Raw genomic sequence first — 21,191 nt, 5'->3', positions numbered from 1 at the left:
CTTCGACCTCTTCTCGCAGCTCGTCTCTCTCTCTGCTTTTTTTCTCCTCGCAACACTATAACGGAGAGTTTGGTGAGATCGCGTTCACTCTTTAACTTATTCCTCCACAAATGTGCCGCATACTCTTCGCTACGAATTTCTCGCTATTTCGCCAAAGACTTCGAAGCTCGAAAAATTCAAGGAGACTTTTTAACTCGCTCGCTCTCCTTCTCTAGCTTATTGTTGTGTAAATGCAGACCAATGGCGCCGCTAGACGGGGCACTATTCACTTTTAAATGCTAATATCCTCGTTCGCAAGCTTTTCAGAAGTTCTCTCGTGTATTCGTTGAATATACCAGCAGCCTTCGTATGCAAGCCAGAATACACTCTCTCTCTTCTTCTCTCTCCCGCCCTCGTGTGGTGATACTAATATACAGACTGTTAGGCTATCCACCGGAAAAGGGGTTGCCGTGAGCATACGGCTTGAAACGACGACGACGACGACGACGACGACGACGACGACGACGAGAGGGATGAAAGTTTTCTTGCAAAGTAATTAATTCGCTCCACCGGATAAAATGGTAATGCTTCGCCGCGGAATAACGCTGTGATGATCCTTTCAACCGGCAGTCCACTTGCGTAGTCTCGAAAATTAATGCGCGAGTTCCAACCTCCGTGAATTTGTTCAATGAAATTTCGCTGTTGTAGAAGAGTTTCTTTCAAACTTCACTTCACAGTGACACTTTTTGTGCTCGCAATAAAGTGCCGAGTCCAGTGAAAAAGTGGACTCTACTGACTGCAGTGAGTCAAGTTTTGTCGTAATTGTCGACACAATTACGACGAATCGAAAATCAATTGAATTTTATGTAATCGACTCTCGACTCTTCACCGCGGTCAAAAAGCCTTAGTTTTCGCTCATTGATTCGACAATGTTTCAAGAAGCTCATGAAAATTATGCTGGAATCACTGCCCTGGCGATTGAGCTTTAAGGTAACTCCTGTACTGCATGCTAGTCAAATGAGTGCTAAATCTTCAAAACGCTTTTAGACCAAGTTTAACGTACCGATTAAATCTATTGTTAGTGGATTTGTATTACAGCATATTTTATTAACACGTAAAAATATTAAAAACGCTAGTTTTGCAAAACCATCAACTGATGAATGCAAATTTCCACGCTGACACATCTTCGCTGGTATTTTTCAAAGAATTATCTGCGTTTTTTCATCGATTTTATTGCCTCAAGTCTCGTTTTGTTCGTCAACCCGGTCCTCTATGAATCCACCATGCAGTTGTTTTTTTAACTCGATCGTTTCACTGTTGCAGCTAATTGTTTATTAAGTGAAAAAACTTTTTCATCCATAATTTCTGAAGGAATGAGTTTAAAGGAAAATCTACGTGGTGAATTCGTAGAGAATCAGTTGAGGAACAACATGACACTTGGTGCAATAAAATCGGTTAAAAAATACAGATGATTCTTTGAAAAATACCTGTGAAAATGTGTCGTCATGGAAATTTGCATCTATCACAGTTGATAGTTTTGCAAAACTATCGTTATAAATATCTTTTCACGTTAATAAAATATGAGGGTCTATAAATAAAAACTTGGTCTAAAAGGGTTTTGAAAGTTTAGCACTCATTTGACTAGCGTGCAGTACAGGAGTTACCTTAAGAGAAAAAATGCAAGCAAAACTCATAGAATATCACCCAAAGAATTAATGAAAATGGTCCAAAGAAATCGGACAATCGTAAAATGATTTTAAAAAACGAGCAATGATCGCAGCATGGCGGTGAGATCCCGTCGGCTCGTCCGTCGTTGAGGAAAAAACTTACGAGCGCGCAGTCTAGCGGACAATCGCTCAAACCGTAAGCCTCCCCACTATCCCTCGAGTTTATGCCTTCTCCCCTCTTTCCGTAGCTCGATGAATCCCCCGCCCTGTGCCCGAGCCAAGAATGGAACGGGTCGAACCGCAAAGGCGTAGACTTAACGATCCTCTCGCTTCGAGTTGTATCGCCTAATAATGACTCTCGTAAATGTCACGATAAAATCAACAATGCCGATTTATCGTCGGTACAGTTGCCGGCTGTATAATGAAAGGCGTCGAACGGCATAATGAAGTATAATCAAAACAAATCATAAAACAGAGAGAGAAAGAGAGAAGGACGTGAAGAAGGAGAGAAAACGAGGAAAAGAGAGGAAGAGCTAATGGATATTTTATCACGAGCAAGTCTTCAGGTCGTTCATTGTCAAGGTCTGCGTATTAACCCACGCACAAGTGCATCGAAACTCGCGCATGAATAAGAGCTTTTTAATTATCGTATTAAATACATTAGTACGTAATTCCACTGGAGTTGTAATGTCACGAAACGTGATAAATTTGCCTCTAATTCGTGACGCATTCCTCGCGATGAATATTCATCGAAATAGCTCAAGGTCCATTAACCCCTGAAACGGTGCGCAGATGCGCGTAGATGACAAAATCCCGAGTGAGATTGAACAAAATTAAAACAAAAACAACGAAATAAAAGTAGTTTCTCTCAAAGTGGAAGGACTCGATGACATTTCATTACGATTCGAGACCAAAGTTTTTCATTCAAACTGTAGAAACATTAACACACGTAATATGGGTAGTTGCAGGGGGTAGGTCAGGGTTTGATTGCAGGAAGGAAGCAGTTAGGCCCGGTTAAAGTCGTTAAGCCAAGTTTACGAGGTGTTACCGCGGGGAGAGAGAAGGAGAAAGAGCGCAACCTGTAAATCTCGAGGCGGGCGCGTGCCAGTGGCCGCCCTTGGTTTCTCACTCTTCCTATACGAAACGGCGAGCCTCCTCGGGGGGAGGTGAAGAGTGTGTTGGGGGTTGGTGGGGGTAATGGGTTACGTAACGCGTAGTGGCAGCGATGAAGGCGTAAGAGAGATCCATGGACGTTGATCTTTATGGATCGTAAATGTCTTCCTTTACAACCAATAAAGATACTCCTTCTTCTCGGTTGACTCGCACACACTATCGAGTTCTCGAGGCGATCGTAAACGGAAGCATCAATCCATCGGGGCTCCATACACAGCTTCGAGAGTGCTGTGCCTTTCATATAATGTGAGAATAAAATAAAATTCGCTTTATTTTGACTGGTAGTGTCGAATTTTATAGAGCAATTGAGGCACGGTGAGGCGTGGAGGAGTAGAACGAGCGATAAAATGTGGGCAGCAAGGAGCGCCAACTCAGCAGCGAAGCCGAGTCGTTTCCACCTCGATATAACTATGTATGGGATGGCGATTGGTCGGCGAGGGGATTCCCTCGGGGGGGGGTGCACACACACACCAGACTCGGCCGCATCGAGTTTTCTCACCGACGAGATTCCGCCTGGTGTGCGTCACAGCGGCACCACCACGAGAAAACGATTCTCACGAGAAGTTACTGTACTACCGTCGATAAAAACAAACCATAAAGCGCATTACGGAGGATGATCGAACTACGAGAATGAAACGTGACGCGTGCTGCTTGCTTGGTGGGTAGGGGAGATGACGATCGAACCTGCGCGCGCTCGTCCGTCCTTCTAAATCAACCTGGGTATATATACCGATCGAGTGCCGGTAAAACAGGTCGTCACGAAGGATACACGATACAAAGAGCTGGGGAAGGGCCGAGGGAACTCGCTGGTCTTTATGCAGGAGCTGCCACCTGTCGTACAAATGGTCAATAACTAAAAAAGTAGTCCATCCTCGCCCCCCCACCTCTCTCGCCGTCTTTTGAATCTGGCGTAGTAATACCGGTATATCCACTATCTTTATACACGCCTCCTTCGGGGATGCTCGCGATCGTACCTCCTGCCCCTCCTATGTGCGAGGAGTTTTAAAGAGCCATCACACGTTTGTCAGTACAAATAACTATCTTGGAAGAATAACTCAACGATCAATGAACATCATTGTTTGTTATTACGTTCTCTCTTCAAGCCTCTTTTTCTCTCATTCTCCTTCTTCCGCGTCTTTCACTCGCTCGTTCTTTTCTTGTTTCTTTGTTAATTATATATTGGCTGGAATGTTACGTGTACGAGGTAGTAAAATCATATTGCCAACTACTCGCTCTCGCTCTCTCTCTCTCTTTCTCTCTCTTTTGGATCCATTATTTATCTCCGCCCACCTGGCCACGCCCATGAAAAGCCTCGAGGGGGGTGAGCAGCCATAACTAAGGCGAAACGTCGTTAACGCCGCTAGATGGCGCTACCGGCACTCAATAACTCTCCGGTACTCGAGTGAAACAGAGCGCTCCGCGAAACATACACTCATTCGCTCTTCCTCTCTCGCTCGCTCTTCCTCCTTGTTCTCTCTTGCTCGCTCGCACGCACTCGACAACCACCAACTCCAGTTCTACGAGGACTTTTATCGGCGCCTCCGACTGATTTAGACGAGCATTGTGACGAGACTTTAATTGATACATCCAACTCCGGGCAAGCGGCAACTCTCCGCGCTTCTCGTAACAGAACATTTTTTATCCTCCTTTCTTCCCGGGCGTTTTTACCTCGTTGCACACTCCATTCGAGAGTCTCATATGCTCTCGATCTCTTTGAGCGTACACACTTGTTTACATATAAACGCGCATGTCTTTAGCTATGAATTAATTAGCCAATTTTGAATACAATGCCGCTCCGCGCTATTTGCTTTTTGCAAACCCGAGAGACAAAAAAACGAAGGCGAAAGAGACGGAGAGAGAGAGAGGAAAAGAAACGCGCGGAGAGAGATTGTCGAAGGGATTGCACGAGGGACCGTCGGAATAGCTTCGGGGGGTTACAACTTTATGAAACCCTCACAACTTCTTCCATCCATATATACATACGTAAATATCAAAGTACGTTCCCTCATACCGCGCCCTCCTTTTTTATATCCTCCCGAAGCAAACGCTGCCTCTGAGAACTTTTCATTCGAGATGTGCACTTTTACTAGACCGCGAGTGTTTTATGACCGTTGATTGAAAAGTGATCTGGAAATTGAGATCTTGTTAGCAAAGGTTACGAAAACCCTTGCCAAAATCCACACACGAACATGAAAAACTTTCGTTCAATCCTCGACAAAATAAAGACGAACAAGTTTTTCGCTGGCTCGTATAAAATGGCGAGGGTGCCAGTCAGCAATATATATTTATGAGGATTACCCGCTGTATAAACAACACAACCCAAGTTTATAAACAAGAGGGACGAAATACAGAAAGGCCTCCCCCCCCCCCTTTTTCGCCTTGCCGCTAGCCAGCGGTCGATCGAACGCAAAACATACTACATTCTCTGTTCCGAAGGAGTTTCTCTCGGGAATTATACAGCCGGGAGGAAGGAGGGGGGATGGCGCGAGATGGATATATAGCTAAGAAAATATTCCTGAGACGTATCACTTCCCCCCACGGGAGAACTCTCGCACGAGTTTCGCATTAATACGGTTTTTCATCGAGCATATATGTGCACGCGAATGCGTGTGTTCGGCTTAGCTGGAGGAGACTCGAAGGAAAGAGGCGACCGCGCGGCTCTCTTGGTTATAACTTTGCGAATGCGTGCCACGTTTCGTACCCGTCGGCCAACGGAACAGTCCTTCGTGTGTAATAACACAATATGGCGCAGGTTTCTATCTCCCGTAAACTTTTACGAAACGAGAGACGCGCAACGATCATATAAGAAATATATGTGCGCAGCGACTCGCTGAATTTCAATGAATTAACCGAGGCTTAATTGAAACAAACAATTATAAATAATCGGACTGGCCGAAGGAGCGATTTGTCCCGGGATGATCGACAGAGTCCGAAGAGTTCCACGAATTCGTCATTCCCTGAAACGATCGACTGATCATTCGAGGAATCAAAAGAATCTGAAATCCCTCGTTGCTCCGTGCGTGAGTCGCTCCGGGGAGGTCGAGAATCGTTATCCGTCGGTAGATTTTCAGTGATAGAAGCGCGCTCCGGTCGGACGTAACGAGACGCGATTGAAGATCACTGCGGATAAGATTTAGCCGGAGCGCGATGCGAGCGGAACGAGTGTCATGCAAAGCGAGTGATCGAGTACGCACAGGAAAAGGTTTTCAAAGAAAGCCAACATCGGGGGGAATCTCGTTGAAAAATATGCACTGGGAGAGCAATGAATCGTCCAATTATCGAAACCCGTCGGTCGCTGCAGGAAGGGCGAGTATTCGGATTACGATTTCACAAAGGAACGAGCTATTCTGGCTACTCTCAACATCGACGGGCATGACTCCTTTTGGAAATTAGCTTCGTAACAAGTTTTCCGATGACAGAGGTGCCTCCCGCGGTTACGTCGCTGACTCGTAATACGCCGCAGCGTATAGAGCACGATTCCGCGATCGTATTGTATACGAACCTTTCCAAATACATCGGAAAGTGTAGGAAAAAAAGAACAAAAAATATTTAAAAAAAAAAAAACGGACGAGAGATACTCCAAATGGTTTTGCGAAGGAGTAACGTTGATCGGGACAAGTTGTAAAGATCGTTAAGTCACGGCGCGCGCGAGCGAGCGTTTTACGCTAAACTCAACAACGAGAATCGCGCGCGCAGTTCTCTCGTTCGTTGGCTATATACGAGTCGAGTTCTCCGATGTTGGTAGTGCTCGTTCCCGAGACTAAAATCCAACTCGAACTCACCGAAGTAGACGTCGCTATCTTCGGAATGGCCTATTACTTCGATTGCGCAACTCGATCGCAGATGCTCTTCGATATATATGCGTTTATATATGTAGAATACATATATTTACACACGTACGTACATATAGAGGCTCGTAAGAGCGCGCGCCAAGCTCGAGTCGATAAGTGAGTTTAATTTAATCGTACACGCGTTTGGTTTGTCGGCGAACGAGGAGAATCACACACCGAGCAACACTTCTCGTTCTTTATTTCTTTCCTCGTGTGTTTTTTGTTGCCCCATCGATTTTTTCTTCTCCGCTTTTTCCTCCTTTTTCACCGCATGCTCTCGTCTATCTCTTACTTTCTTCGTTTTTCTCTTTCCTTTTTGTTCACCCGGGGTTTCTAGTCCGCTGCGGACTCGCGCGTACGTATCGCGCACCATTCACGATTCTCTTTCAATGGAATCTAATTTTCTCTGAAGGCGCGCGGGGGCAAAACCTGATTCACCTCTGTCCTCACCCCACACGATGCGATATTTATCTTTATCTTTATCTTTATCTCTCTTCTTTCACTCCCTTCCACCCCCTCACTTGCTCTCCTCTCTCTCTTTCTCTCTCTCATCTAGATTGAAATATACAATGAGATTTCAAAGTACGAGCATTCTCGTGTAACGAGAGAAAGAGGAATAAAGGAGGGCCAAGAGAGAGAGAGAGGGAATGGTCGCAATGAGGGGACGACTCAATTATCGTTCGACAACGCCGAGAGAAGCTTCATACCAAGTGACTTTTAGATAAGGAATACGAGTTTACACGCGTATCTTTTTCACGCCGTTTCCATTGATCGTTACGAGCACCAAGCAATGTGCGTTACTCGCTCGCGAAAGCAGCGAAAAAAAGCAACTTGCTGTATACGCATTAAGTATTTTCCTTGTCGAGGTGCTCCGAGCGCGAGGAATCGATCAGTGCCACGCTGACGATCCGAATGCTCTTTTCTCGCTTCGTCCATTAACCGAGACACCGAGGAGGCTCCATCCCCAGTATTTCATTTGTATTAAAATATACAATGTCCCGATGGATTCCCAACGATTCCAGTTTAGCACGCGATTTATGTATGGACGGAGAATCAATCGCGAGAATGAGTTAACCGCTCCGAGACTTTCAATGTCTCAATGAGATATGGAGCTCTCCACTAATCTTCATTCAGTGTCTCAGGGCCTTTGAGTGCCACTTTCGACTTTTGCTTTCGAACGTTTTTCACAGATCGCTACTAAATTTATTTGGCACTCGGACAAATGGGATTGGTTGATTGAAAAAATTTGGTGATTATGGCTAGAGTATTTTCATTCGCAGCCAAAATTTGCTGTGCAACAACTCGGTGGTGCAAAAAATCTTTTCATTTCTCGCGAGAGCGCGCACTTTCGATCTGTGAGGATATCCAAGAAATATCTGCGAACAGGATCGAATGCATGAAATAAAAATTGAGAGAAAAAAGACGATAATGAGAGCGAGAAACGCGTTGCAGGAAGCGGCGGGAGGAAGCATCGCGTTACGAAACGTTCAATTCTTCGGGATAAGCGTATTTCCTTTCACCGGGTCGTCCGGTGCCGAACGCGTGTACCAGGGACCGAATGAATACTTCCGTAACGATCGCTCTCCGTCTTTGCCTTTCTCTTGTGAGCTCCGTCGAGGCGAAACGTCGTCGTCGACGAGGGGGTTGCTCGTGGGCGATGCGATTGTTTGAGGAATTTCCATAAACGCTCGGTGGCCGATTTCATCTGCATAAAATCGCGTTCAACTCTGCATCAGTTAGATTGGAATACGAGGTAACGTTTTCATCGGATTGTTGCGACTGCGCGAGTTGTTTTATTAAGGGGGAACGCGGAACGACGACGTCTACGACGACGACGGGGATGGCACCGCTCGGAACGTTCGTAAATACACATTTATACATCGCACACGACACACACAACTGCATTGAGAATAATGCTCCAACGTACGTAAGAATTCGCTTTGTTACTCGCCCGCGGCGTCGCGGAAATAGACATGGCCGAGCACGCGTCCCGGCACCAGTAGCACCACCGAATCCTACATAGCCGACTAAATAATATACATGTATAAATACATATAAATATACACATATACAGCGACAGAAATACACGAAACACTTATTTCAGGGTTCACGAGAGGCCTAACACAAATCAGTCCCTAAACGAGAGCGAGTACTCTTCGGCGTGCTTTCTTCGGTGCTGATCCACGACGCCTGACGCGCTCGTATATCCTCTCAATCCGTTTTCCCATCCTTTTTTTCCCTTCTCATTTTTCGCTCGATACGCACACACACACACAGTCCCGGCTAAGAAATGAGGAGCGAGTGAGCGAGGGAATGAGTCGTCATTTTGAAAAACATGTGTGGAGCATGAGCCAACAACTTCCGATGTGAGGAGAGAGAGAGGCCACTTAGGAGGAAATTGTCGGTCCTCTTGACTCTGGATTATTCAGAAAGCGCGGAGACGCGAGCCTCGTTTTCGCGGCAGTAACAAGATCATTCGCGTCCCGATGATGAACGGAAGTGGCGAAACGATTGCGCGCGAGAGCTTTGAATCTCGCGGGAATCTCGAGGCTCGAGTCACGTAGGAGAAAAAAGTCTCCGGCTTCGCCCGCACGAGAGAGGGATCGAAAGACTAGATTTTCGTAGGAACTCGCTCCGGCGAAAGTTTCTAGGAGAAAGTACCGGTGGAAGGAGCGAGAACCTTTTTTTACGGCGTTAAGGGTGTCCCCGACGAGATGCGGGGGCTCATTCTATTTTTTGTCTCTTCCTGTAACACCGGAATGCTTCGACGCGAGCGAAGAGAGGGAGAAAAGAGAAACTACCCTTGTAAAAATACAAATTACATAGAGCGCAGTGAGGAATCGGCGCTGAAGAAACCCGCGGGAATCTGCAGGGACGTCGGACTTTCCTATTTTTTCGTAGCACGTTTTTTTTTACCTGGGATGATAGAGGCAAACTTTCTAAAAGAGTATTATTGCCCTGCGCGAGCCCTGGAGATCCCGGGGCAGCAAAAATCCCGAGTAAATTTCCCGACTCAACGATCCTTTGAAGAAGTCGGAACGAGCCTTGACGCGAAACGGAGAAAAACGTGATGAAAAAATGAAGTAATTACATACGGGAATTCTCGTTGGCTCGAGAACAAACAGGGGGCAAGGAATTTTTCCGTCGATCGCGTGCGAATATGAGATACGTGACCGAGCGAAGTGTAAAGAAAGGAACTTGTCACGACGGTACATAAAACGTGAGACGGAGAGCAGCTAGAAAAATAATAACGTTCCGCTTGTGTGACTCGGAGCCAACGTTCGTCCACGTCGCGATGTTTTTCGTGTTTATTTAGTTCTATGATGCTGCCGCGTTCCTTTTTTTTTCATTTGTCTACCCCGCGTTAAGGCGTTGCCACGACTCTTGATTCATTGCATAATAAAAACATGTGTGCGCGCCCGCGCGCGCGCGCCTCTGTGTCTACGGATACAAAAGTATCGTGTGCATGAAAATAAAGCTCGAAGGGGCCCCCTCGACCGAGCGAACTCTGTCTCGGTGCACGAGTACAGGCTTCTGCACGCGGAATATCACGAAACTCCAACATTTCAAGTTAAAACATAAAGCGCGTTACCGCGAGCTTGTTCGCTCGCGGATTGCCCACGCGAATGGACTCTCTCGCGTATCTCTATATCCGCATCCACGTATACATGCGCATCGGTTAGACGACTATCTCTTTTTAGGTACGTGTTAAGCGGAAGGCGTACGCGGCCACACGCGAATGGAATAACTTAGGAAATTATGAAGGTGAGCACACCGGAGCTCACACTACGGGCACGCTCGTGCGCGGTTTAGCCTCATTAGATATACCGTCGAAAGATATCTTTCGCTGTGGCTCGCGGGCCGGCTCCTCCGTGATGCGGTTTTCCCTCCGCACCCGACTCATTACACTCTTAATAATAACAGAGAGAAGCAAATGCTCGATACTTTTTCATCTCACGATCTTCATCATCGTTTACCTACGAGATTCACAATCGTTAATCAACTTTTGTGTTCAACTCGAACGTTACCAAGTGCCAATTAATTACACGCTGCTCGTCGAGCCGACGTGTAAGCTACTTGAGAAACTCCCTCGTCCTTCATCGGGACTCTACCAGTTTATGAATTCGAGTATTTTAGTTGTTCGTTTCTCCTCTCTATCGAGATTATTCTTCTGCTTTCTCGATGCGGATTATTGATTCGAAGTTTGTAGGAAATTTAAGATTTTCTGACTAAAGAAGACTGCGGCACCCTCGAAGTGAAAAAACTTTCGATCCTTCAAAATAACTTTCAATGAAAATATATGCTCAGTGCACGCAGAGCGTTTCGTTGTCGCGATCCGAAGCTTGGAAAAATTCTTGCCAAGCTCTCCCGGACATTAGAATCGTTGCCGGACTTGGACAGAAGCTTTTCAAATCGGCTTGCACGATCGAGGTTGAAAGTTTGACGAATAACGGGAGCACGAAAGTTTGGAAATTGATAAAATAATGGGATAAAAACTAACCTTAGTATAGCTGTGTACATTGCGGTGCTAGAAGAGGGTGGTGTGGATTGGCGTTCGGATGGTCAGGGGGGCTCCGGTGCAGGGCGTACCCCTAGTTACCCCCGTCAGGGCCCCCACCTCCCCCTTGTTGTTGATGCGCCGCCGCGGCCGCCGCCGCCGCTGCAGCTTTTTGTGCCTGTGCCTGTTTCTCCTGCTCGTTCAATTCCTTGATAGCTTGTATCTCCTTCTTCAGCTTCATCCGTCGATTCTGGAACCATATTTTTATCTGTCTCTCGGTGAGGCATAGCGCATGCGCCATTTCGATTCGCCTCCGCCTCGTGAGGTAGTGATTCGTGTGAAATTCCTTCTCGAGCTCGAGGGTCTGATAACGCGTGTACGTTTGTCGACCTCGTCTGCGGAGGCCATTCGCACCTGGAAGTTACAAAAAAACGTATAGAGTTTAAAAATGTTTTTTCTTTCATTAGATCGATGTTGAGAGACAAATTCCTTATAATTCTTGAGAATTTCATAATTTTGCTGCAATTTTTCAAATCCCGAAACGAGGCGGCGAGAAACACGAAATTTTGTTGGCTAAACAAAATTTTCTATGAATCAACAAATCCTGGGGCACTTAATTGAACTCTCGGATTCGGAGAAAATCTTGTTGATTCAAACACTTAGTTTGCCGGCTCGAGTGTTTCTCGCTACGACGAAAATACCGTTGGATCAACAAATTCCGTTTCGTTTGCCACGATTCGTTGATACGCGATCCCAACTCATTTGCTCTCCAGCGACGCGAATTTTTCCACTCTGTTATTTCATCATACTATTCTATTCAAACATCGTGATAAGTTGGAAGAAAAATTCTCAGCAATTGAAGCAGCGTAGGAGGGGTTTCATGCGCGCATTCGTGTTTCCCGCGCAGTGCGACGATGAGTCTCGAGTATCGACTTGAACGAAGTATTCGTTCCAGCAATTCGTTCCATAATTTTTTCACGATTTCTCAGTTGATCCTTGCGGAGCGCGGATTTTGAAAAACTGCGCTTAACGACACTCACTGTGGAACGGGACTGACCAATTCATCATTTATTTATATCCGTGCACGGTGGCACTATTTCATACGTTTCCAAATGTTTTTTTCTTCCCCTCTGATTCGTTTTTCAGCGAAGTAAAATGGCAAGAGCGAAGAATCTCACGGTTGTATATCCCGCGGCCGTCTTTCTTTCTTATATGCACCGCACAGTGGTGTATAGTATACGAGACAAGCATGTTACACTCGAGCAGAGAGAGAGAAGAGGCGGAGAGTGTCGGAGGCGAACGGTTTCACGCAGTTCCCCCCTGCGGCACGTGAGATGCTGTACGGCATGGCCGATCTCTCCGTCGGCGAGTGGCCGCGAGAAGAGGGACAGCATGCCCCGTCTCTCTTTCTCTCTTTTTCTCGGGGCGGCCCTGCGACAACTTTCCGAATTAATTGGCCTTCGAATTCCAGGGCCTCGGAGGCCCCGGACGAGGAAAATGGCTGATGCTTCGCGCTCGACGGAGCATCTGTGAGCCCTCCTTAGGCGAGAATAAAAAAACGCGGGGATGCAACGCGCCCTGGGGAGGCATTAACAAAATTTGCCATTGAACAAAAATAAAAAAAGGCGAGCATGATAAAAGAATTCTCAACGAAACGAATAATTTCTGTGTCTAGCGATCGGAAGCGAAGAAATTATAAACGTTTAAATACGCGCGAACAAGAATTAATGAACCAACAGACGCGGTAAAATTTTCAATTTTTCGTTCAGAATTTCGATTCGTGATCAATGATCTTTACACTCTTTTGTTCCGTCGTCGATCAAAATGCCTTGCAGTCGTTATGAACGACGCTGAAGTTTGCAGCGTCGGAGTCCAACGAAATGAACGAAAAAAACATTTATTTATTTCACGAATCATTGATGCGGCTTGAGAAATGACGAATTGGAAATTCGACAGGGCACAAAACTGGAGAGTTTTTTAGACCATTTCGTTGGACTCCACCGTTGCAAACTTCACCGTCACCTTTATAAACGGTTTATGATTCGGATGATGTTGCGTATCGAGGGATTTATAACGTCAATGATGCTTTGGCAGTACACCCGTAACGAGGAGACACTTAGTGAGTGATCTCGGCAACAGAGTTTGCACGGTATAAAGTGGACAATAATGTTGGCATCTGTATTGCGGAATGGAAAGAGGAAAGGCGAGGGTGAAAGAGAGAAAAAGTAGAGAGCGAGGAGTACAGAAGAGTGGCTGTAGTGACGGTACGGCACTGCTGAACAGCCACTTGGGTGCTGTAGTGGAATAAGCCCCGTCGGGGCGCGAGCTCACCTTATCGGCCGTTACTGCCTCGTAAAACCCCCGTTTCGCTTCTGCCGTTACAATCCCAGCTAACCTTACAGTCTCGACTTTCCTCGACGGGTGCACAACCCTCGATTCACTCGGAGGCTTTTACGTTTCCAAGAAGCTTGTGCGCACAGCCATAAGGTTTTCGGTGCAGTTGTTTTCTTTCTTTTTTATTTTTTATTTTTTTTTCATTTCTATTCCCATCAGAAAAATCACGCCAGTACGTGGTTATCCGTACAAATTTTATTCATCGAGTAGTAGCCCGTTTTTTTTTTCATCCCCCATAAATTTAGAGCACGAGAAAACGAACGATTTCGATCATTATTATCCGTTGGAGGTGGACCGATACGAGAGGAGGAGGAGGAACGAAAAAAATTGCAAACCGCGATTATTAACGGGATTAAGCCCGTCATACGGGAACCACGATGATAAACCACCCCCCGGGATACGGCTGAACTCGTAAAATTACAGCAAAAAATCATAGAGCGAGGGAGGGAGTACGAGGAGCAGGAGCGAGAGAACCGAGACTCCATGGTGATAAACAATCCAAAGAACGCAAACGTGACCAGTCCGATGATTCCCGATTGCGATTCCCCGCGGTGTGTCCACCAATCACCCGTGCTATTTCAAAGCCTCGATTTTCCACAACACATCGAGAAAACGAAAATCCACAGAGGATATGAAACTCTCTCCTCCTCACACCGGAGCTCTTGTGTACCAATAGTCCCGAATACGAATCATCCTCCCAATAAACGCGTCATATTTACAATCGTATCTGTGGCAGCGATCTATTATTGGTAGAGATCCACACTATATGCACGCGCGATTCTGAGGGATGGTGTAGGAGGAGGGACAATGCAAACTGGCACAACATTGTGAAAGAGAGATTTTGTGAGAAGGACAGAGCGAAGAGACGCAGCGAGAATGCCGAGAGTTTAGTTCATATCGGCGTCATGTTTATTATCGCGACGTAATCAAGTGGCCCGACGCCCAACCCGACTCCACCATTCTCCATTCCTCTTTGCCAGGGTGTGCGCCGCCACTCTCTCGGAACAGACACGATCACGGTACACCCCAACCTAACCAGCCAGGACCACCCCATGATTCTCATTCCAGGTTGTCGTGCCTGCGTCGCGGAGCTCGCTCGCGCGCGCGCGCGCTGCCTCTCCGAGTTATGGTGCGGCGTTTATAAGGGTTATTTGTCACCCCTGGCGGAGTCGGTGCGGTGGCGCCCGCGTGGAAGCCTCTCCAACGCCGTTCCCGCTGCTACCGTTGTCGCGGAGTAAAGTTTTTTTTGACGGCGAAGGAGAAAGAAGCTGGGGAAGGGGAAGCTCGTAGCTCTCCTTGCTTCGTTCTGCTCCCGTCGTCCGCGGACGCGAATAGAGAGAACAAGGCGGAGGGAGAAGTGGCCTGGGGCGAGCACGTCGCTCGGCGATAGACTCCCGAACTTATAAATAAAAGAGGAGGGGCTTTTCCCCAATTAAGCAACCCCCATACGTCTCCGCAAAGTAGAAAATGTGACGCGAGCTCGGAGGCGAGCTTTCTTTTTTCATCTTACGCGTTTCGACCTCCTCCTCCCCCGTAAGTATCTCATTTTTCTACGCCGCTTGACGTACTTTTATTATCATTCCTGATATCTCGATCCAAAGGAAGCAACTCCGTTGATCTTTATCGCCCTGAAAAGGGAAAAAGTTTCAGCGATTCTCGAATCCGGTGGTGAATCTCTTTTCTCGACGCGGTATTTTATTTCTCGGAATCATTACTCTTTCATTCTCTCCGGTTGTTTTATTCAGGACATCTTTCTTTCGGTGGTGGGCGCGCAACTCCCTCGGGAAAATGCCACGCAGAGTTCATCCACCATCGCTACCCTCCCCACGTCTTTTCCACCGCGTCCCCCTCGCTCAGCTCGCTCTACTTTCCGCTGTACGAATGTTGGTCGATACAAGTTTCGAGTTTTACCGGCGTTCTTGTGGAAGCGCGCGGCCCGTAAGAGAGAAAGAAGGAAAACGCGGAAGGAGGCGTGCGTGCTCGGCTGTTTAACCGAGGGGTGGATAAATTTAATGCTAAACTCGTGGAACGTGTTTTATCCGGATGGGTGGGAGCGACCAGAAGACCTCTGCTTCTACGCTCGCCACAACGGGGCATAAAAGTATATAAATATATTCGGTTTACCGGCTTTCGAGAATACACACGCGACGCGCAGCATCTACAATGTTAAAAGAGGCTAAGGGAAGGGTGCGAGAAAGCGTAGACGCACGTTTCCTTCCAGCGAGGATGCTGGGCCAGGGGAGGCTCGGCGAGACGCAACCAGTACCCAAAGACCGAAATATTTTCTTAACCCTCCTCGCACCCGTTACTCGCGCATTTCTTCAAGCATGCTTTGCATTTTCCTGCTTCGTCCAAGACTTAAACGCGTAACTCCCCTCGACAGCGAATTCCTTTCAAGAAATTATCCTCTCCAGTTGTACATTACCGCGTTACATTATTTTCCCAAGAAGAGATAAATCTCGCTCGGGTAGTGCTGTGCCATGGAAAATATCGATACGTTTGCTCGAGTTGCCAACATTCTAATATAAGTCCAGGCTGACTCCGTGTATCACTGTGGCAAAGGCAATAATTCGATGAGACAGCAGCTCATTCGTGAAACACGATTCTTTTCCCGACGTCTCCGTGTACCAACCCCAATTACGTGCGTGCAGCCCGGAAGCCGGATCATACACGGAGAGACCAATCAAATCAAAGTAAGTGAATTGGCCTCGAACGAGGCTTCCCGGGGGAGGATTTGCGGCTGGCACGAAAACGACGAAATACATTGGCCTCGCGGTGCGTCTCTGTCTCGAGTATTTCGATTGAGAGTTCCGGGCGTGGAAGCCTACGCAGGAAAAAGCGAAGGTTGTCGAGAGAAATCCCTCCGCTGCTGAAATCTCAGTGCCTGCGTCTTGGTTAGAGTAAGCTTCGCTGTTTTTGCTTGCGAGATTAGCGTACTGGCGGTACCGCGTCGAGACGATGCGTCATTCTGCTCCCTGCAAATTTGCTTTACAGGCAGAGTTTATTTACGGGGGGGACGAGGGACGCGCTCCGAATTGCGGGATCCGTCGAGGCGTAAGTTTCTTGCGATACCAATTTGTTACGGAACTAGCGAGATTGGCTTTTCCCGCTGGGTATCGTGAAGCGAGGGGGATGAGGCTGCTGGTCGGCACAACAGAGAAAACTTGATCGGGGCGATTTATTTATGGCCGCGTATCTGTACAAATCGACAAGAACGCTCGAACGTTGGATCACTCGGAGAAGCAGGAGTTTAGCGGCGCGCCCTTCTTCCTAAAATACGAAAGTAAAAAGCCGCTCGGGCCATTCGAAGCTTTTAATATTAGCGCCATCGCCAGGAGTCGCAGCAACTTTGCACTTTATATAAAAAATCGTATCACGTATAATCTGCGAGTCCCTTGAGGAGGCGATTTGAGGAGCAGATTTTAAAGTGGGCTTAGGAAGAAGTCTTTTAAATATCGATGAAACGAAAGCCGCAAAGCCTCCGGATGGGGTACACACACCCTCGGCAGCAGTATAACACAACGCGAGAGAAAAGCAAGATGGTAGCGAAAGAGAAGAAGAAATGAGGGAGGCTGAGAGGGCAGGGCTGCTCTCGCAGCTGGCCCTCGTTACCCTTATATTTCGTACGGTAGTACGCGAAGAACGCGAGAACCCGGGGGTGTTAGACCATCCCACGAGCGTATTTATGGCGGACAGGCATTACGTCACGGAGCCAGGCAACCGGCAAGCCTGTTCCTTGCCTCAGTTTCCATCTCTCTCTCTTTCTCTCTGCTGCTTCTCATTTTCTCTACTCCCTTTGCAAAAGGTGTGCAACACACGTTCGGTTGGGATCTTAGAAGCTTTAAAGCTTCGCTCTGCGCCTTTGCTTTTCTCGTTAACTCTCGTGGAGAACATGCTTCGGTACATAACTTTATATAACTCGTATACCATCATATTATACGTATAAACGTGCATCTACATAAGTTATTAATTAGAGTTGACTAATGCGCTCCAGCTGTGCCACGCAGCGGCCGGTGTATCTTTCCGTTTCCTCTGTAACGCCGCGCTACGCAGCAGCAGCAGCAGCAGCAACACGAGTTCGGAGGGAACGAGACTGTTCTGCTCCCTCCGTTTTTCTTCCGCTTTTGCCGCGCATCTTGGCCTTCCCTCGGTCGCTTTTCCATTCTCCGCCTACGCTTTACCGACGTTCGCATCGCCAGACAACTTTCTTTCGAGAGAGCGTACCCCTGAGAAAAAGGGTGGAAAGACAAGGAGGCGAAGAGCGGAGGAACAAGAGGGATGAGGGAGCGTCAGGCGAGCGGGGAGCGAGAGGGAACGACCTTTGACGCGCGTCCGAGAAAGAAAAGTGCAACGATCCTTCCGCAAAGGAAAACGCCGCGTTGGGGATGCTTTACCGCTCCGAGGTAGAAAGAACAACGGCGATGGAGGAAGGACTCGAATGGGAAAAGAAAGAAAGTTAAAAAAATGTCGAGAGGGCAGAACGAAACGACGAATGTTGGCCGGGGAGACAGGTAAGAGAAAGAACGAGAGAAAAACGTCTGAGCTCTCTGTGCGAAGGGAAAAAAAGATGGAGGACAAGACGAAGACGGAAAATGGAAGAGAAACCGAGAGACAACTAATACGGAGGAGGCAAGAGAGCGAGGGTTGCAAGAGAGAGAGAGAGAGAGCGAGAAGTGGCGCAAGGGACGGGAGGCAGTAACTCACGCCCCCGAGAGGATTACCTCTCTCTGCCTCTCGGCAAAAGACTTGAATGTGCGAGTGTGTATCTCGCACTGCTAGTCAGCCTGCTGGAGGGTTTATACACGTATCCCGAGTTGAGCTACGGTCTTGCTGCGTAGCTACGCGTTTCTCATACCGAATGTCTCCGGCTCACGAAGAAAGGTTTGTCGTTGCTGCTTTTGCTCCTTTACAGAGAGCCTGTGAATGCACCTACGTGTATCTCAGTACTATGAGCTCTCTGGTACACGAATATACGCGTATACATTAGAAAGAGACGAAGAGGGCTTCGGAGCAATATACAATACGAGTATGTACGCCGTTCTAAGTACGTAGGAAGCGGCTCGTGTCCCAGGGGGTGCTCCGGGCGCCGCGAGAGGGAGGGTCGAGAAAGGTAGAAAGGAGAAGCCCCCCGGTCGTGGAAACAGAACCCGCGGAAAAGACATGCTCGCGCGCGAACCATCCGCCGTGTCCCCCTGCACCTCGAGCAATGAGGGTGTCAACGGAAGAGGGTAAACTCTCCGAGGTGGAAAGAAAACAAGAGAGACGACTACGCAGGAAGAGAGAAAGGGAAATGCCAAAATTATCGCAATTACAGCAGGCCTCGCATTCGAATTTGTGTGCGCTCCCCGAGAAAGGGTGCTCGAGAAATTCCTCTCTCCTTATTTCCTCCCTCTCTTATTGTTGCTTCTTCGCGAAGCGTGTGTTGCGAATCGTTTTAGATAGAACGAGAAATTTACGGTGTCGTTTTGTATTATTGCAGGGAGGGACAAAGAAATGGTGAAAATTAAACGAGCTCGTTGTATCCTCGCGCGGACACGCTCCCCATACAGTTATAATATTTGTGTGCATTATATACTAGTACATAAATTTCGAGCTTTCTTCGAGTCCGCTCTGTTCGCGCGTACGTGTGAAAATCGTCGCCCCGAAAGATTATTGCCCCCCCCCCCCCTCCCCCCCCGTAAGTTTATTTCGCGTGTGCCTCGAGCTCCGATCGCCGCCGTTATGAGAACAGGATGACTGGTTATGTTTCTCCCGGTTTTAACCCTATTCCCGCGTCCGACATACACCCGCGGACCAGCAACGTCAGAAGAGAGACCCGAAGTTACGCGACGCGAGCAGGAATTTCTCGCGCCGGCCGGCCAACCAGCTCTCGCCATAGCGCTCAGACCACAAGACCAAAAGCACACGCACAAACGTTCACACGCGTGCGTCGACACGAGAATGAGAGTCTGCTCGCGGTTTTTAGAGCCCATAAGAAGAACGAATGGAACGTCCCTGAATAAGATATCGGCTTTACGTACCCGGCCCTCTTTTTTGCCAACGCGCCAACCTACCCAAGCACGCTTCACCAACTTCATATATACACGCTCTCTCGTCCTCGCTTCGAGAAAAGCACTCGGACGATCTTGCTCTCGTCGTCCGGACGAGAATCCTTATACGACGGGGTAGCTGGACCCGCGGCCATACGAGACACGTCCATCGTGCTTGATTATTATTTTTTAAGATACCTCACAACGCCGCAGAAATTGACGAGCGTCGATGTACGCCGGGGACTGACATTGTTGCATGGAAAAATTATCCAAAACTATTCCATGACAGAGTCACCTTCGAGCTCATGTCAACCGAGTACAATGAGGAAATAAATTAACTCGAAAAAAAAAATGTTTATATGGAAGAAATGGGGAAAAAAAATGAAATTTGTTGGACGAAGAAATCTTTTGTTGATTCAAAGATGTTTTTGCTGAGGTGAGAAATATCCGAGTCGTCAATTTGAACGTTAAAATCAACGAAATTACTGTTTTAGTGATCGTTGTGAAAATAAGGTGTGAACCGAAAAGATGAATTGAGTCCGCGAAAATGAGAAACTTTGCTCGCCGCGATGACGAACTTTTGAAAGAATTGAATTTGTTGCCTTTTTTGCTGCTCGCGCTTGATCGCACCTCTGCAAAGTCGTGTCGAAAAATGTTTCATGAGATTTTGAACGCCTCGCACGGGGATGAAACTCCGTTTTTATCGTCGCTTCGGTTAATTTGGCGAACTGTGCAAGTCTTCCGATCGTAATTCGTCGAGTTTCCGGTTTCAAGAATGACGCGATGTTGCTCCGCACGGCAGGAGGATCGGTGTGTGTGCTTTGCGCCGGATTGCCCACCGGGCTCGCTCTATCTCGTCGATGTTGCCGCGGGAGAGAGTGCGAAATATCCGAGCTGCTGTATGCAAGAAAGCCAAAATTTCCCAGTGGAGTTCCGACGTCTCACTCTCTCCCGTTCATCTCTCGATGGTAAGCAAGAGCTATGGAGCATATACACGACTCTAAACGTCAGTGAGAAGTTGCTTTTGCGAACATCAAATTGATCATCCGTGTATATGGCTATGGAAGCTGGGGCATGGAGCAGGAATAAGTGGAAAGGGAGGAGGAAAACACAGAACGGCGGAACGCCTTGGGATATCTTAATGGCAACGGTTTCTGCTTAGCAGCACCTTCATACTTTTTTATCTTGTCCAATCGCGAGATTATTTAAAGCCCAAAAATGGCGTAAATCTCAGCGAGATTAATGGACACTAAAAAAATGAGTGTTTCAAAGTGTCTGACTGAAAATGAATTTCAAAACAGCGAAGCAGTCTTGAAAACAACTATTTTTTCCAACGAAAAAACACAAACCGCGTTCTCCAAAATTATTTACCTTCAATTTTCTCAAAAATTCTCGCTTCTTTATACACGCCAATGTCGCCGGCACATGCGTGTATGGAGCCGAGAGTCTGCGCGATGACAGTTTCATAACTTCTCGCGGTTCGGGCATGGGAAGGAGGAAAAAAAATTCATTCATTGGCTCGCGAGAAAGTTTCGCCTCGTCAAAGGTGTGAATTCCGCAAACGATCATGGATATTTATAGCTCGGAATGAAAGGATAAAAAATAAGTGACATAAAAATAC

The 21,191-nt window shown here is 47.4% G+C and overlaps 1 protein-coding gene across 2 annotated transcripts in view; it reads right to left on the bottom strand.

The window, feature by feature from the left end:
- Positions 1–21,191, bottom strand: part of LOC122407642 (homeotic protein ultrabithorax-like) — a 152,949-nt gene that overhangs the window by 15,283 nt on the left and 116,475 nt on the right. For both annotated transcript variants that reach the window (XM_043413981.1, XM_043413982.1), the window contains one exon: positions 11,151–11,561. In XM_043413981.1, the coding sequence (XP_043269916.1) occupies positions 11,242–11,561 (320 nt within the window). In that variant the 3' untranslated portion in view covers positions 11,151–11,241. The remainder of the gene's footprint in view (positions 1–11,150; positions 11,562–21,191) is intronic.

This window comes from Venturia canescens, chromosome 3 (assembly GCF_019457755.1).
Source record: "Venturia canescens isolate UGA chromosome 3, ASM1945775v1, whole genome shotgun sequence".
Taxonomy (NCBI): Eukaryota; Metazoa; Arthropoda; class Insecta; order Hymenoptera; family Ichneumonidae; genus Venturia; species Venturia canescens.
The sequence above is the reverse complement of the archived record's forward strand: the minus strand, read 5'-3'. Positions and strand labels throughout refer to the sequence as shown.